General features: G+C 37.5%; 2 protein-coding genes and 1 long non-coding RNA gene across 3 annotated transcripts; 2 read left to right on the forward strand and 1 right to left on the reverse strand.

Annotated features, from left to right (window-relative positions):
• Positions 1-218: 218 nt before the first annotated feature.
• vps26c (VPS26 endosomal protein sorting factor C) lies at positions 219-12,373 on the reverse strand. Its single transcript, XM_015021686.1, has 10 exons — positions 12,360-12,373; positions 8,047-8,049; positions 4,127-4,239; positions 3,022-3,165; positions 2,412-2,561; positions 2,192-2,272; positions 2,047-2,121; positions 1,279-1,429; positions 1,054-1,206; positions 219-613 (listed from the first exon to the last, which is right to left on the reverse strand). Exons 3-10 carry the CDS (start codon positions 4,181-4,183, stop codon positions 531-533), a joined length of 894 nt encoding a protein of 297 aa, XP_014877172.1. The 5' UTR covers positions 4,184-4,239; positions 8,047-8,049; positions 12,360-12,373; the 3' UTR covers positions 219-530.
• Positions 7,175-12,634, forward strand: kcnj15 (potassium inwardly rectifying channel subfamily J member 15). Its single transcript, XM_015021685.1, has 2 exons — positions 7,175-7,347; positions 9,379-12,634. The coding sequence occupies exon 2, from the start codon at positions 9,447-9,449 to the stop codon at positions 10,440-10,442; it is 996 nt and encodes a 331-aa protein (XP_014877171.1). The 5' UTR covers positions 7,175-7,347; positions 9,379-9,446; the 3' UTR covers positions 10,443-12,634.
• Positions 12,635-15,585: 2,951 nt separating this feature from the next.
• Positions 15,586-16,569, forward strand: LOC106939319 (uncharacterized). The gene is made up of 3 exons (XR_001422814.1): positions 15,586-16,168; positions 16,277-16,379; positions 16,457-16,569. It is a non-coding gene; the product is annotated as an uncharacterized LOC106939319 (long non-coding RNA).
• Positions 16,570-16,627: the final 58 nt, after the last annotated feature.

Consider the following 16,627-nt stretch of genomic DNA (forward strand, 5'->3'; position numbering starts at 1 on the left):
ATTAAACATTATTTCTCAAGATCAACTAAAATATAAAGTTATGGGGAAATTTTGGTATTTAGGACCAAAATCAAAATGATTTATAGAATAACAATTTAAAAAAATTAAAGTTATGAAACGTTTGTTCAGTGAGAATCCGAGTTACTTCCTGACTGTTCAGATCATTTAATACACAAAATGAAACGAGCAGCAAATAAATTCACTGGAATCTCATGAAATTTATTTTCCAAACATTTTATAGCTCAAATTAACTTCAGTTACGAATTCTGCTAATCAAACATGATTTAAAAGAAACAATGTTACAATAATTGAGGTGGAATCAATAATCAATAACCCTGAGCAGGCTGCAGACAAATGTAATACATTCGTCAAAGTTTCAGAACAAGCAGAAAAATTATGGGATGGATTCAGATTTTAGTTCAAAGGTCAAATATTAATGTTTGAATTTCACAACTATACTGTGCAGCTCAAAGTGTCTGAATGCAGTCGGTATTTTATGGATCATTGGTGATCGATCGGGTTGGATGTGATCAGACTCTGCAGAGCTTCAGAGGGAAGTTCTCTGTGATCAGGTGATCGTCCTGCAGGATGACGACAACGTTGATTTCAAACTCTGAGGAAAAAACGAGTCGTTAGTTCCTGATAAACCGGAGCTGAAACGATCAACTAATTTAGTAATCTATTAATCGCTAACTGGAGTAAGGGTTAAATAAAGGCAAAAAGTTTGCTGGAAGAAAAACTCAGAGCAGAAATTAAAGTAGAACTACAAACAATAAATTCTATACAGATTAAATATATAAATGTGTTTAACCAAAAACTCCTGGAGTGGAATCGTTTTGGCTTCACCTGCTTCAGCTTCTCTGAACTTCTATTAATCACCTTTTATCAGTTGTTGACACATTAATCAATAATAACCTCCGGTCCAGCAGAAAGGCTGAAGCGTTTTCTCCTGTCTAACCGATCGATTATGAAAAAAAATCACTAGATGCAGCTGGGAAGTGAAGGTGGAGCACTCCGATTGGCCGGCTGCTCTGATTGGTTGGTTGTACTGACCCACTTTGAAGTTGGTGGTCTCCAGGGTGGGGCACGTGAAGAGTCGGGGGAAGACCATGTGGACGGGGATGGGCATGCCGTGGCCGACGTCTCCTTCTGCGATCTGGATGTTCTGGATCTCTGTGGCGTCTCGTGCGTAGCCCTCGGCGCAGCCTGTGGGTAAAACAGGAAACCTCCAGGGGGCGCCGCCACATGGCGGCAGCGTTCAGGGAGAGGGGAACTCACCGCAGGTCTCGACCCGGACCAGCTGCAGCTCAATGCTCTTGATGGGGACATCAGATTTGTCCACCTGCACCTCCCCGGTGAGCGGCTGGCTGATGACGCAGCTGGTGGCGTCCAGATGTCCTCTGATCAGGAAGCGCGGCAGCTGACTCCTCTGCCGAAACAAACAGTCAGTAAAACGGACCTGCAGACGTTTCCAGAACCGCTCAGCGACTCTAAAACCAAACATTCAAATGTTTCAGCAGCTTCACTTTTTTACACACCAGCTGAAAATATGAGGAAAAAAATTTCACCAATCTGATCTACACTCAATCAATTATGATTAATGGCTTCAGATTAAAATTAGCATCATTTCTAAAAACATTGATGGAAATCAATCTGTTATTTTGCAGAAGTTTCTGTTTAAACTGGTAGAAACAAATTGAAAGTTTGCAGTGAAAGAAGCTCTGAAGTTTCAGCTCAAACTGATTAATCACTATTAATCAACTAATTTAGTAATCGATTAATAGTTTCATTTGCTGAAAAAAAACAGAGTAATTAAACATTTTGCATTTAAAATCAAATCGTCTAAATATGTTCAACCAAAAACAGTTTTAGTTTCTCCTGATTCAGCTGATGTTGATGATTTTAGCACTTTTAGCTGCAAATGATGAAAGCTTCTGTAAAGGAATACAAGATGAATCAATAGATTGATCTATGAATCAATAGATTGATCTATGAATTAATCTGCAGCCTGGCTGTGATGTGACAGCAGCAGGTCAAAGGTCGCACCTCGCGGACGTTCTGCAGCGTCTCTGGAGTGATGCTGAACTTGACTGGAGTTGGAACGATTTTTGATTTCTGCGGCTGAAAAGAAAAACCAATCAGTAAGGTAATGACGAGCTGAGCAGCTAATCGATGCTTTGCTGATGTTCACCTGACTGTGAACGATGAACTCGCAGCTCCTGCTCAGGTCTTTGGCCAGCAGGGGGCGCTTCAGGTCGCAGCGCAGCGTGTACTGAGCAGCAAACAGGGAAAAGTCAGAAAGTTGGAACACAAACTGCTCAGCCTGAACCTTTTCACACCTGAATCTCTTTCAGACTCTGGTTAGCAAACAATACGAGAACGTTAGCAGACAGGCTAACATCGAGCTGAACCTGGATGTTGACGAAGACGCCGTGGTACGTCTCATACAGAACTTTGTTGCCTTTGCTGATGAGCGGAAACTCAAACGGGATTTCCGTTTTCCCTCCTGGGATTTTCCCGGCCTTGGCTACTTCGATGCTGCTGCTGATCAGCGGGATTGGCTGCAGATTAACCGGCAGACATTTCACGGATTAGCCGACAGAGTATTGCAGCAGACAGACTTTGAATTAATTATTCTCCAAGTTTGGTGAGTAAATCTGAATTAATGCTTCATTTACCAAACCATCAATGACAATCAGATTGATCGATTATTGAAATAATCGGCAACTGATTTCGTCAACTGGAAGAATAAAAAGGCCATTTGCTGAAAGAACAAAAACTAAAAACAGATGAGAAAAACATTTTCCGTAAAAACATTCAACCAAAAACTTCAGGTCAGTTTTAGCTTCACTTGATTATTCAAAGAAAAATCTGCAGATATGCCTCATTTTCTATCCGATTAATCAAGTAATCATGATGATTACCAATAATTTAAACTTATTTAAATTATTGGAGTTTCTGAACTCCAGAGAAGCAGAGCGGTCTGGAGTCCAGTCTAGATTCCGGTCCGGCGGATCCCACCTTGACGGAGTTGTAGAACGCCTCGAAGACGCCGACGCTCTTGGAGCTGAGCTGCAGGTTGACGATGCCGTCCATGCTGAGCGCGATGCCGTTGTGCTGCAGCGGCTCCTTGCAGCACAACGTCACGACGCCGGCCACCGTTTCCTGAAACAGACCAGAGTCAGCTGCAGAATCAGCTCACGGATATTGATCATCAGCCTTTGAGCTCATACAATTTATTACAATTAATCGATTATTGGAATAAACTAGTCCAGTAATTGACTAATCATTAACTGGAGAAGAGACTCAATAAAAGCCATTTGCTGAAAGAACATAGCAGAAATTAACGCAAAACTATACAAATTTTTTTTTAATTTATAGTGATAAAATTCTTATAAAGATTTAGATTTACTGTTCCCACAATAAATTTCAATTAATGTTTAAAATCTAAAACTGTCCATATTGTTGGGATTGACAGTTTTATCATTTGCTCCACTTTTTGTTTAATAAAGTGATCAATAAATACCAATACATTTGAAAATAGTTACTGTGAGCAGATTAATGACATAAATCACATTTTTTTATGACTGGCATCTGAAAGATTAAAAAAGAACGTTTTTAAAAGCAGGATTTGTTTTTGTGAGCTGCAGCCTTACAGTAACATAAGGAAATAATAAATAGTTCTTATCACTTTTATCAATTACCATCATTTATCTAGATAAGTTTAATTTTAATAAACATTTTGAACAGCATAAGCGGCCGTTTTAGGTTCGCAAACGCCGAAGAGTCACACCAAGCTAACTAACCGCACCGGGTTTCTATGGCGCTCAAAACAAATAAGTAGAAAATTATATTTTTATTTATGTTGTCATGAAGATTTAAAATTATATTTCTTATTTATTGTCATGTAAAGAAATGATAATCGAGCACAGAATTTAAGTGGTGACCAAATTCGTCACACCACCACGGAAGCAGCTGCTGGTCATGTGACTACGAATTAGCTTGTTGCTAAAGCAGCAAGCTAACTGTCTATGCCAGCTAGTCAATGGCTTTATCAATGTTTCTGGAGAGAAAACAGAGGGAGGCTAACATTAGCTGGGCATGTTCGTGTCAGTGGGCCTCTTACCCCCTCATGATAGACTTTGTTGGCTCTTTTCAGCTTGATATCCAGAGTGACGCTCATCTCCGAGCTGAGCGGACCGCCGAACGGCGGCTGACGTCACAAACTTGTTTTCGATGCTGCCAACCAAAAGCAATAGCGTTACATTTATTTGGCTTGCTTCTGAATGAGAAATTAATAAGAACAACAACTCGGTATCCGGGTAAATCTTTCAAAATAAGACTGCGATTTCCGCCGATTTGAACGACTCGGTCAAATTTTCTAAATAAAAGCATAAATAATAATGGATTGAAACTAATGCAACGCCGGTCGGAAGTTTACATGCACATATTGTTACACACATTGAAGACACGATTAAGCATTTACTGTGACCTTTTCAGTGAGAAAATTCACATGTCTGTATGTAACTGGAAACCGGAAGAAGCGCATTTTAAAACGGAAATGTTTTTCAAAAGCCGTTTTTGTGTTTGGTGGCTGTGACACGCACTCATATTCAGTTACATAAAAAAAGATTCAGTTAAATTAAAAAGACTGCAAAGAAGAAAAAAGCTTTTTTATTGTCACATAAAAAATATAAAGTTCAGGTCTGCCACCACTTGACTCCAAGTTTGTAATAAATTTACACAAATAAAATTAATCGCTGAATGAACCGCGTTTACACAGCAGAGGGCGCTGTTCAGCTCCTTTATTTCATTTTGATTAATTTTATTTCAAGTTATTTACAATTTTGTTTCACTTCATTATTTTCAGTATTATTTGATTTCATATTATTGTGATGTAATTTTATTCAAAGTTACAGGGTCAAATTTTATGTGTTTTATTTTTAAAGATCACTGTGACTTCACTACCAAGAACAGATCATGTTGGTAAAACAAACAAAAACTGGAAGATTGTTTGTTTCTGAATTAATCTTAGGGGAAAAAAGAAGACATAAGGTTTAAAATAACATGCATGTTCGTTTCAAACATTCTATCTAAACATGTTAGAGAAACATTAAAGGAAGTTTATCAAATATTTCTGCAGATAAAGAATGGAGGCTCTTGTTTTGTAGATGTTTAAATTTCTTTTATCACATGCAGTTATTCTTATTTAATGTAATTTTAATTATTTTGAATATTTTGACATGTTACTGTTGAAATAAAGCGTTGGGCGTCACCTAAAATAAACACGTTAAACTGAATCATAAAGTTCTTGTGCAAAGAAGGAAACCTGTAAAAACTGCATCCAGTTGGTGATTTCTGGAAAATCTCCTTTCGCTCATTTCAGTTGCCAACATCAACATTTGCAGACAAGAATGCATCAGAATGAGATTTCCCCGTTCATTTTGTACCCCAGTAAAGAAACGATAAGCGACGATCTCTCGGCTCTCAGGAATGTGGAAATGAAGTTAATGATAAAGCTGAGGATCCAAGGTCGGTCACTCAGGAAACGTCACTTCTTCTCTGCACTGAAACGTGTTTAATTCACTTAAACAAACTTCACTGCTTCTGTTTCCTCTAATAAACAGAATTCTTAATTTTTTACAACAAACCTCTAGTGGACATTTGTTTTTAGCTTCATTTTGATTCTTCTCATTCTTTAACATTTCATTTAAGTGTTTGTTTAATAAGTTAATGTGTCCTGTTCTTCACAAAACACCAAACAGCCACCAGCAGAATCCTGCATTAGACTTTGTTTAGACCACAGGTATTTTGTCCTTCAGCCCTGCTGCTGCTTATTTCCAGTAATCATTCACTTTGTTGCAAAAAGAAAAAACAGTTTTTCCAAACATTTCATGAACAGAAAACGTTCAGCTGACTGAGTCCCGTTTAACTCCAGTTCTGTTCAGGTTTTCACACGTTTACATCTCGTCTCATTACGACAAACTTTGGCGTTTTTTAGGTCATTTAACACAATTATCTACAACTTCCTTCCTTTGCTCCTCGGCTTCAGCGGTGACCAAACTGGATTTTCACTGAGAGTCATTTTAATTTATTAGGCTCATGCATGAGATTATTAATCGATTATTGAAAAATATCATCAACTAATTTAGTAATCAATTAATCGTTAACTGGAGTATAAACTCAAAAAAGGCCATTTGCTGAAGAATAACACACTCAGAACCGTAATTAAGCCAAAACTGTACAAATGTATATATTTGCTTTTAAGAAAAAACAAAAACACATTTGTCTGTAAAGGCGTTTTACCCAGAATTCATTAAAACCTCCAATTAATCACCTTTTGCTATCAATTATTAATCAGTTAATGAAAAATAAATTAATTAATTAATCTACAAAAATCAAGTGTACACTAAAAAATGTTATTGCATTTTTTGGTAATATTTTTATTTTGCTATTTAAAAAAGGAATTGAATTATTTATTTACATCTTTTAATGTATTTCTAATATTGTTTAAAAAGGGTTAAAGTGTTTAAATAAAGAGTGAATGTCAAATTTTTATCCAATTAGTTGCCTGAATCATCAGTAGTATAGTTATTTAACAAGTTTCAGCACTAATCAGGTTTATTCAGATTGAGTAGGCTTATTTTTGGGGTATCAGAGTAATGGGGGTTGGAGACAAACATAAACCACATTTTCTGAATTTATTAGTAAAAATGTCCTCCTGTTGTTTGCTAAAGTTACTCCAGGTTAGAAAAAACACCTGTAGAGAATGAGAAGCAAATCGATGCTCTAAATCTGATCAAAATGACTTTTAACCACAAATTTAAACTTTTACAGAGGCGTCCAAAATAACACATTAACAACAAATACATTTTATTTATTAATACCAGTCAATTCGTAGCATTTTCTTGATTAAATAAATTACCAACTACAATCATTGGGTCTCAGGATTATTTTCCAACCTCCAGGTGTCAAAATGTTGAGATCATATTTATAGAGATTTAAAGAATTTATCAGATAATTCACATCATGTGTTCCTCCGGTAGTTTGACCTTCTGTCTGTCACAAAGTTCATCGTGTCCTTCAGACGCTCTGACAGCCGTAAATCTGGGCTTGTGTGAAGCAACAACAACCGTAAAAGAAGGAAACAAACGTCAGACGGTCACCTTGTTGTTCCTACCTGTGGACAGGTGAGGGGAGGGAAACGGATCACAGATTACGCTCGGCTTTGTCTGTGCTCCGTTCCTCATTGTGCCAAAGTTCAGATCTCACAACAAACGGAGAAAGAAGACACTGAACTTCAGCTCAGACTCAGCTTTCACATTTATGAGGACGAGCTTTTCAGAGGTGAGTGCAACGCATTCATGTAAGATTATGAATTAACATGGCTACCCTTCATCTACTCCTGAGGAAATGTGTCTAAATATGGTTACATGTGATAACTTCAGGACACATGAACTCATTTTATTTCTAATAATTCTGTGGAATAACATTCAGTTTGGTGATACTGACAAACTTGGATCAAAATAAAGAATCGGTACTTATATAGCAGTACTAAACAGTATTTTATGTTTCTTATGTTTTCAATATTTTTTGTCACTCTTCCATCTTTCAGGCCATCAAACAAAATTTGATATCAGACAAACATAAAGTGAAAAAAGACAAAATACTGTTTTCAAATTATGGCTTCAATTATTAAGGAGAACACTGAAAAAACACAAAATCCTACCAAGTATTTATTTTCTCTAGTTTCTAGTGCAAATATCTTAGTTCACTTGAAATAAGACAAAACAAACATACAGGCAACTTTTCAGGAAGATAAAGAGGTTTATTTTAAGTCAATAATTCCTTCATTTGACTGAAAAAGTTCCAGTTCCACTGGCAGATTATTTCACTTAACCTGGGAAAATGTCACATTATTAATAAATTATTTGCCAGTTTAATTCAAACTTTTTATCAATATTAAGAATTACTGATTAAAAACAAGCTCCTTCCTATCTTTCTGAAAAGTTTAATTAGTTTTGTCTCATTTCAAGTGAACTTGACCAACTAGACCAAAAATATTTAATATTTTGTGTTTTTACAGTGAAGAAACTTCCAAACCAAGTGAGAAAATAATGGACCAGTAAGAGTCTGTAACATCACTGAGGAGGAATTTTAAATCGTTTGTTTGCAGAATTGCTCTATTCAGCCACTATGGAGGGTCTTTAAGCCATGACATCCCCATCATAACTCGTTACTTTGACTAGGAAACACCATAGTCTTCATTCTGTTGTTTTTTTATCCATTCATAGTTGGATTTGTGCTTTTAATGATTGTTCTGCTGCGTAACTCAAGTTTACTTTAAGATAAAAACAAACTGGGGTGCTGTGGTGGCACAGGGGTTAAGCACAGTCCACATATGGAGGCCTCAGTCCTCGACGTGGCCGTCGCAGGCTCAATTCCTGTCTTCCCCCTCTCTCATTACCCACTTTCCTGTCAACTAACTATCAAATAAAGGCCACTAGAGCCAATTAAAAAAAACTAAAATTAAAGAAAGCAGAATTTATGTTTCAAGCACGGTGGTGGAGGAATGATGATCTGGGTTTGTTTTGACTTTGTTACTCTGATGAAACATGCAGCTATTATTTAATCCGCAGCAGTTTCATGTTTTTTCTGACTGACCTTCAGTTAACGAATTCTGTTTACGACACACCAATGACTCGCTTATTGGTCTCTAATATCATTTGTTAATTTTTAACATGTGAACCTTAGATGGAAACTGTTTAAGGCTACAAGCTGGTTAATATTTTAGTCAAGGTGTGTAAAGTCGTTTTTTGCTTGGTACATAAATGCATGGAAGAGTTTCTGAATCCCATCCAGGCCTTTCTGACTGCATTAGCTTAGCTTCAGTCTGACGGTGCTCATGTTAGGCTACCTTTAAATCAGGCTCAGTGATGGACGGATGACCTCTGCCATTAAACCCTGTGGATTAAACAGCTGTAAATAGTTTGGTGATTTCACTTTGTTTAGTTGTTGGATTATTGTTTAATCCCTTACATCACAATACAAACATTTTAAATCACTCCAAATGTCTCCATATGTTTTTGCTTTCCTGCATTCTGATCTGGTCAGTAACTGTCGAGGTTTCCTGACGGTGTTCCTTCAATAACTGATTTAGCTCAGCACTCACTGAACAGTCCACAGACTGGAGACAGGAAATCTTTCAATCCCTGCATAAAGTCACAATTAATTTAACTAAGACTTTCAAACATTAGAAGAGAGTCTGGATCTGTGGAAGCAAAAACATATAGAAATGATTGACTGAACACTTTGGCAATTACAGAAAAACAGCTTTATGAGAATAATAATCTTATTTCTGTTTGTGTCTGTTGCCAGCTCTTTAATCTGCAGTGCGCAAATAAAACCTGTGCAGTTACAGCCAGTTCCTGTTGAAGCAAAGCATCATGGTCAACAGGAAGTCAGAGGTCCAGCGAAGGATCGTGTCTAAAGACGGTCACAACAATGTTCAGATCGACAACGTGGAAGGAATGGTCAAGCTCTACCTGCACGACATCTGGACGACGGTGGTGGACATGAAGTGGCGCTACAAGCTCACTCTGTTTGCCTCCACCTTCGTCATGACCTGGTTCATCTTTGGAGTCTTCTTTTTCTTCATCGGCATGGGGAACGGAGATTTTGACAGTTGGCACAATTCTACCCACACACCCTGCGTGGTGAATGTGAATACTCTCACCGGAGCCTTCCTGTTCTCTCTGGAGTCGCAGACCACCATAGGTTACGGTTTCCGGTACATCTCTGAAGAGTGTCCTCTGGCGATCTTCACACTAGTGGCTCAGCTCGTCATCACCGGTCTGGCTGAGATCTTTGTCACCGGTGCCTTTCTGGCCAAACTGGCCCGACCCAAGAAGCGAGCAGAAACGATAAAGTTCAGTCAGGTGGCGGTGATCTGCAGGCACCAAGGCAAGCTGTGTCTGATGGTGAGAGTGGCCAACATGAGGAAGAGTCTGCTGATTCAGTGCCAGCTCACCGGAAAGCTGTTTAAGTCCAACGTGACAGAAGAAGGAGAGAAGACGCAGATCCACCAGAGCTCCGTAGATTTCTACATGGACACCAGTGGAGACTGTCCGTTCCTGATCCTCCCGCTCACCTTCTATCACATTATCGATGAGAAGAGCCCATTGGCAGGACTGACCCCAGAAACCCTGAGCAACCGAAACTTTGAGCTGCTCATAACGCTCAACGGCACCATGGAGTCGACTGCAGCCACGTGCCAGAGCCGCACCTCGTACATCCCTCAGGAGATCCTGTGGGGCTACGAGTTCATGCCAGTGCTGTTCAGCTCCTCCAACTGCCGCTACGTTGTTGATTTCAACTTTTTTGACAAAATACAAGTGAGCAACGACCCTGCCTTCCCTGGAAGCAGCACAGGAAAGATATAACCGAAGCAAGACTGAGAGGACATTGTGGGAGCTGTTAGTTTTACAGTACTGTGATCTTACATGTCAAATCAACCTCATTGTTTATTGATTAACGTTATGCCACTTCATACCTTTGCAATTTTGATAATTTCACACCCGACATTTTGGGTATCAAATGGTACGTTGAGATGTTCCACCATTAGAACCAATCAGAGAAGCTTTGAACCTACAGATTATTTAAATAAACTTTATATGTCCTAGTCATAGTCTAAAAAGACAAAATCAGTAAAAGGTTACTTACTCTTAGAGTTATTTTGGTTTGATCAGAGATTTTAATCTGTCATATCTTAGAGCAAATGAGTAGATGGATAACTAAGGGAAACAAAGTTTTCAGATAATAAACTGATACCCCATAATTTTAGTATTTGTGTATAAAACAGTTTGTTTACAGTTACTAAATCAATGCAAGATGGAGGATATGAACTGTTTGGTAGTTATCACACCAATGCCGTTTTATAACGTAAAAATGACATGATTTGGCCTCTTGTCAAACCAAATCTTTTAGCAGACTGTTGTTTCTTTACTAATCTGAATACAATACATGTTTTTCAAACTGTGAATTCTGTCATTCAATTTTTTTTTCTGAACTGTATGGCTGTTTGCTGAAAGCCAGGTGATTTTTTTATTTTATTAAAGCATCAAATTATAAGCCTCTATGGTCCAAACAAGTGTGATCATCCGTAAGCCTCAGGCTGAGTTCAACTTGTATTCGATAGTCAGAATTTCCTTGATCCATATAGAAAAAATTGGAGGGGAAAACCTGCACGGAGTTCAGATTCCAACCTGGAAACCAGAAAGTCCCTGAGTTCAAATTCAATATGGCTGCCGTTCAAGTAAAACAAACAGAAAGATGAAGAAATGACCACTTTTGTGCTTTTCTGATTGGTTCTACTCAATGAAACAGTAGCTGATAAAACAATGTACAGCATTTATCTGTAGACAAATATGTTCTGATTCACTTGTATTGCTAACTGGGGTTAGCCTGTTCCCTGAGCACTATTAACAAATCCCATAAGTTTTCTCAATTGACATTTTTATAAATGAAGTTATTTCTAGAGCCAAGTGGCTTTAAAATGTGTTGTAACCCTAAAATCATTGTGGTATGTTGTGTGTTGGAAAGCTAATTTCTGGGACATTTATATTTTCCAGAAGACGGACATAGATTTACTAAGAAAGACTTGATAATGATGACTTAAGCCCTTTGTGACGAGGTAAATAATGGGTGAGTTATGTAGACACCGAGACAAATGGAACCATTTTGTTTCTTAAATATTATTTTTACTTTCAAACTGTTTATACACAAGAAAAATAAAGCCCTCAGATGTTCAAACGTAGAGTTGTGCTTGTGTATTTTCTTACACAGGAACCAGTCTACAGAACTGAAACTGATATTAAAACCAGACTGCAGAGAGATCTGATCAGAAAAACCGTTTGAATTGATCACGCCATGGAGGAAAATGTTAGCTTCCAGTGGTTAGCTTCCAGAGGTTAGCTTCCAGAGGTTAGCTTCCAGTGGTTAGCTTCCAGTGGTTAGCTTCCAGAGGTTAGCTGAAGGACAAAGCAGGTCCAAGCTGCCACTAACTGTCGCCTTCTGTTGTGGCAACACCGAGCTGCAGCTGCTGGGCGTCTGTATGTGGTCCAAACAGTCCGAGTCACACAAAGCTGCTGCCCCCTCCGACTGCTTGGCGAGCGGAAGTGAAGGGAAGGCCGGAGCGGCGCGGGAAAAACAAACAAAACACAAAGAGACGTGGCGGATTTGGGCATAAACTGGTATGTGAATAGTTCGGGTGGAAATGGAGACAGGAAATGAGAAAGACATGGATGTTGTGACTTCTTTACAGTCATTTGTTGTTAAGTATAATTTGCATGATAAGTGACTGATTTACATTTATGTTATATGTTAAGCTTAAAACATGATGATTATTATTAATTGAGTTTAACATGATTGTATATAATTACAAAAGCTGAAGTGAAACATTTAAGCGCGAGGCATGATTTATTTGGATAGAGGAAGTCTTTTATTTTGAAGAATGCTTAACAGGATGTGGTTCTGTCTTTTGTCAGTCTTGCTTCTGTTGATTTTGGTTGCTAGGTAACGAACAGCTGTCGCCGTTTTCTCCTCAATAAAAACTGAACAGAAATGTTCAAGAAAAGACGTCCGAGCCTCCTTCTTGATTGAAGAAGCTTCACTCCGTAACAACGGATTTTGAAGGGTGGGGAGAGGAAGAAATAAAACAGGTGAAGGAAAAGGAATGGGCGGCACTCAGGGCGATCAACGAGAACTGGAAGGAAGTAGTTCGGAAGAAGGAAGGATGGTTAGGAGGAAAGTTGTGAGGGAGGAATTTAAAATAATATTAAAACTTAAAAACGAGGAAGAGCAGGATAACATCAACCCCATTGTGGTGTCAAGAGAAATTAAAAAGAAAATTGGAGATTTTGAGAGATGGAAACCTATTTGTAGTTTGTAAAAATTAATAACAAAAGAATAAGGCTTTAAATTTGGACAATATTTGTAAAAAAAAACAAAACAAAAACAAACAAACAAACAAAAACAACTGTGTTGGAGAAAATAATCATGGGAGAAGATAAAAAAAATAGAGGAGTGATTTATGGAATCCCTCTAGATGAAGATCTTGATCAAATTAATAAAAATATTGTTGCAAAAGTGAATAACTTGAAGAAATTGTCAAAAACAATTAATGGAGAAAAAGTAGTAAGTTTGTGAATCCTCATTGAGTTTGAAGAAAAAGAGTTGCCAAAAAACATCAAAATAGGGTATCTCAGTTTTCAGGTCAGGCCTCTTGTCCTTCCACCACTTCCTTGTTTCAAATGTCAAAGGTCATAAAGGACACATAGCAGCAGTTTGTAAAGGAAAGCAGAGATGTCCAAAATGTGGTGAAGATCACAAATTAGAAGAATGTAAAGAAGAAACACAAGAAAAATGTCGTAACTCTGGAGGGAAACATAGAGTTACGTCTGGAGGATGTGAAGGAAGAAGGCAAAAGAAATCATACAGATTAAAATGACTAAAAACATAAGCAGGAGTTAAAAATGTGAAGCAACAGAAAACAAGAGATTGAATAAACAGTGAGTAAAATGTCACAGCAAAGCAAAGCAGTCAGAAGAAAATATCACAATATCAGCAGAAAAACTTTTGAAGTAAATTATTTTTAGAGTGTTTTTGGCAGAAATTTACTCCTTTCCTTTTCTATCTACAATGGCCCTAATCTGCTGCTGTAGAAATCTGTCTTCTGAGGGTGTTCCAGTTGGATTTTCTAACTGGGAAATCACAATTTCCCAGTTCCAAATAAAACTGGAACTCAGTGTTTAAGCACCAAAAAGATCTAGAACAATACTGCTTATCTGGAAAACAGGAAAAGGATCCATGCCTTGCAGCAAGACGGTCCTGGGTTTAAGTCCCAGGACCGTCTTGCTGCAGTTTTCTCTCCGTGTGCATGCGTGGGTTTTCTCCAGGTACTCCGGCTTCCTCCCACAGCCCAAAGCTTCCCTGCTGGGTCGGGCAGAGATGAACGGACGGTCCAGGCTGCTGTCGCTGCTGGCTTTTGATTCAGTTTCTGCTGAGAAACACGAGGAGCAGCTGGATCTTCAGAAACGTTGGTATGTGAATTTACCCAGCCACAGTGAATCGATTAGAATATGATTTCTGATGAGGCTCATTGGTCAGGTTAAAGGTAGTTTTTGAAAATAACAATCTTTATGCAGAAATTAAGCACTCACCTTTCTGTATTATAAAATGTTTATTGGTCTGATGTGTTAACTTTAAATGTCATGATTATATAAATATTAGTGGAAAATCACCATTAACAGAAATACTGGCCAGTAAATGCCAGTCTGTAACTAATCTATATTTTTGTGTATCAGTGAAAAAGGGCCTAAAATAAATTGACTTTTATATTTTAATTTCATTATTTATTATCCCTAGTGAAAAAATATACATCAGTAGCCTTTGTTTCAAATATACTTACATTTGTGTAAGTATATTTTAAGTATATTAAGTATTAAGTGTACTACCTATAAATATATACAAAGTATATTAAAAGTATACTTGTACCAATTTTGACGTCATAACTTTCAACACACTTAAATATAATTGTACCAAAATACACTTTTAAGAAATATATTAAATAAAAGTATATTCTAAGTGAACAAAACATGTATTTGCCCAAGTGCAAATATACACTTGCTCAAGTGTACATTCAAAATATATTTTAAATATGTTTAAAATATCTTTTAAAGATATTTTGTGTATAGTTTAAAATATATACTCAAAATAGAATTTTATAAAATTCACTTAACGCTTACTTTAAATTATTAATTTCAGTATGTTTTAAATTACATCTCAGTGTACTTTAGGCTAATAAAGTATGCCTTTTAGGTGCCTTAATAATCACTTACTATTTTTGTTAAAGTGGCAAAGAATAATGATAATAAAAAAATCCAGGTTCTACAACAAAAACAATATTTGTCCTTAACAATAAATGCAGCAGGTATCTTCAGTTTTAGACCTCTCCAAATATGACCTGTTGTTTCAGTTTTTTAACTAAAACACGGAAGCTGTCTTTACCGAATCCATTTTTCAGGTATGACGTAAGATCTGTTAGTGAACGGCATCAGCTCCAGGTCACACTCCAGACCAGATGGTGGCGCTGTTGCACATTTTCATTTCTTTTTTTTAAAGCGCCATAAAATGAAGAAAAGCCTTGAACCAGAGAAGATAACAGATCCTGTTCGAATTCGCAATTTTTACTCTCAGAATATTGCCTTAAAAATAGAGACAGCCTTGATAATAGTTAGTAGTTTTGGTAAATTCAAGCTTGTGACGTCCTAGTCCGAGTTAGACGACAACACAACTGGACAAGAACCGGATGGAAATGAAATGTGGGTCACGAAAGGAACCGAAGGGACGAAGGCTGCTAACGTGCTGCTAGCTGGTGCTAAGTTTGCTTCAAAATGCTAATTATCTTCGTTTAATTATAAACGGTGCAGTAAATATATAAACAAACTTACGTTAGATTCAGGAATAGTCATTTTATAGTGACTTTTATGATTTTTACTGTAACAATCATTCAGCTTCATGTTATGACTTCATGGAGGCTGTTTGTTGCGAATTAATATACTTTCTTCATAAACTGGTTTTAATTTAGCTCAGTTTGCCAGAGACTTTGAAATTAAACACCCGGCTGCTGTTATAACTCGTTCATCATTGTTTCTATCGTCAACATATTTTTGCAGTAAGCAAATTAATATGAAAGAAGAATTAGAAAACCTAAAGACTTTCCTGTCTCAGAAGAGGCTCTGGCTCCACCAGATCACCAACCAGCTCTGAGGATGAACCTCCACATCGTCTTCATGGTGGAAAGATTTTTACCTTACTGAGCAGCTGGCCACATTTTTAACAGAAAACTGCTGTGTTATCAACACAAAGTGCTTAATAAACATGATTGGATTTAAAAATAATTGGACAGAATTTATTCCCCTTGTTATTCTACCATTTCTCTTTCATGGTTTTTATTTGTTGTTAGCTTTTAGGGCCCTGTGATGGACTGGTGACCTGTCCATGTTGAACCCTGCCTCTCATCTGATGGCTGCTGGAGATGGGCACCACCAGCCCCCTCACCACCCTGCAGGGATCAGCCTGTTCAGATCATGGATGGAAAGATTTTAAGGTAGTTTGTCTCCTTATATCCACACTTAAAACAGCTTCATAGTTAATGCCAACATCAACTGATTCTATGACATTGTTGACTATTTTTTTCTAGTTTTAACATAAACAGGCAAAGAAGTCACCCAGAAATGTTTTTCCACCCGAGGCATCCTGTCCCAGTCATCATCAGTTCTGATGTCACATACATGGCGAGTCCACAACGTCTTGAAATTGTAAGTATTTTTTTTTTCTGTATTCTTTAAAATACAAATGCTTTCTCTGTTTAATTGCTCTATTGTTCTTTTTGTAGGTTTCTGTAGGTGCAGTGAACGGGAATGTTCTGTCGTTGACCTCACTGTTCTTAGGAAGGAGAAATATTACTGCAGTAAAACTGGGATACTGTGACACTGTATTAAAACAATACTCTATCCTTGGTGAAACAGTTTTCACATTTCCTCTACAGTGTACCTATCGTTTTATT

Source organism: Poecilia latipinna, unplaced genomic scaffold, assembly GCF_001443285.1.
Source record: "Poecilia latipinna isolate Pla-1442-1.1 unplaced genomic scaffold, P_latipinna-1.0 Scaffold2829, whole genome shotgun sequence".
Lineage (NCBI taxonomy): Eukaryota > Metazoa > Chordata > Actinopteri > Cyprinodontiformes > Poeciliidae > Poecilia > Poecilia latipinna.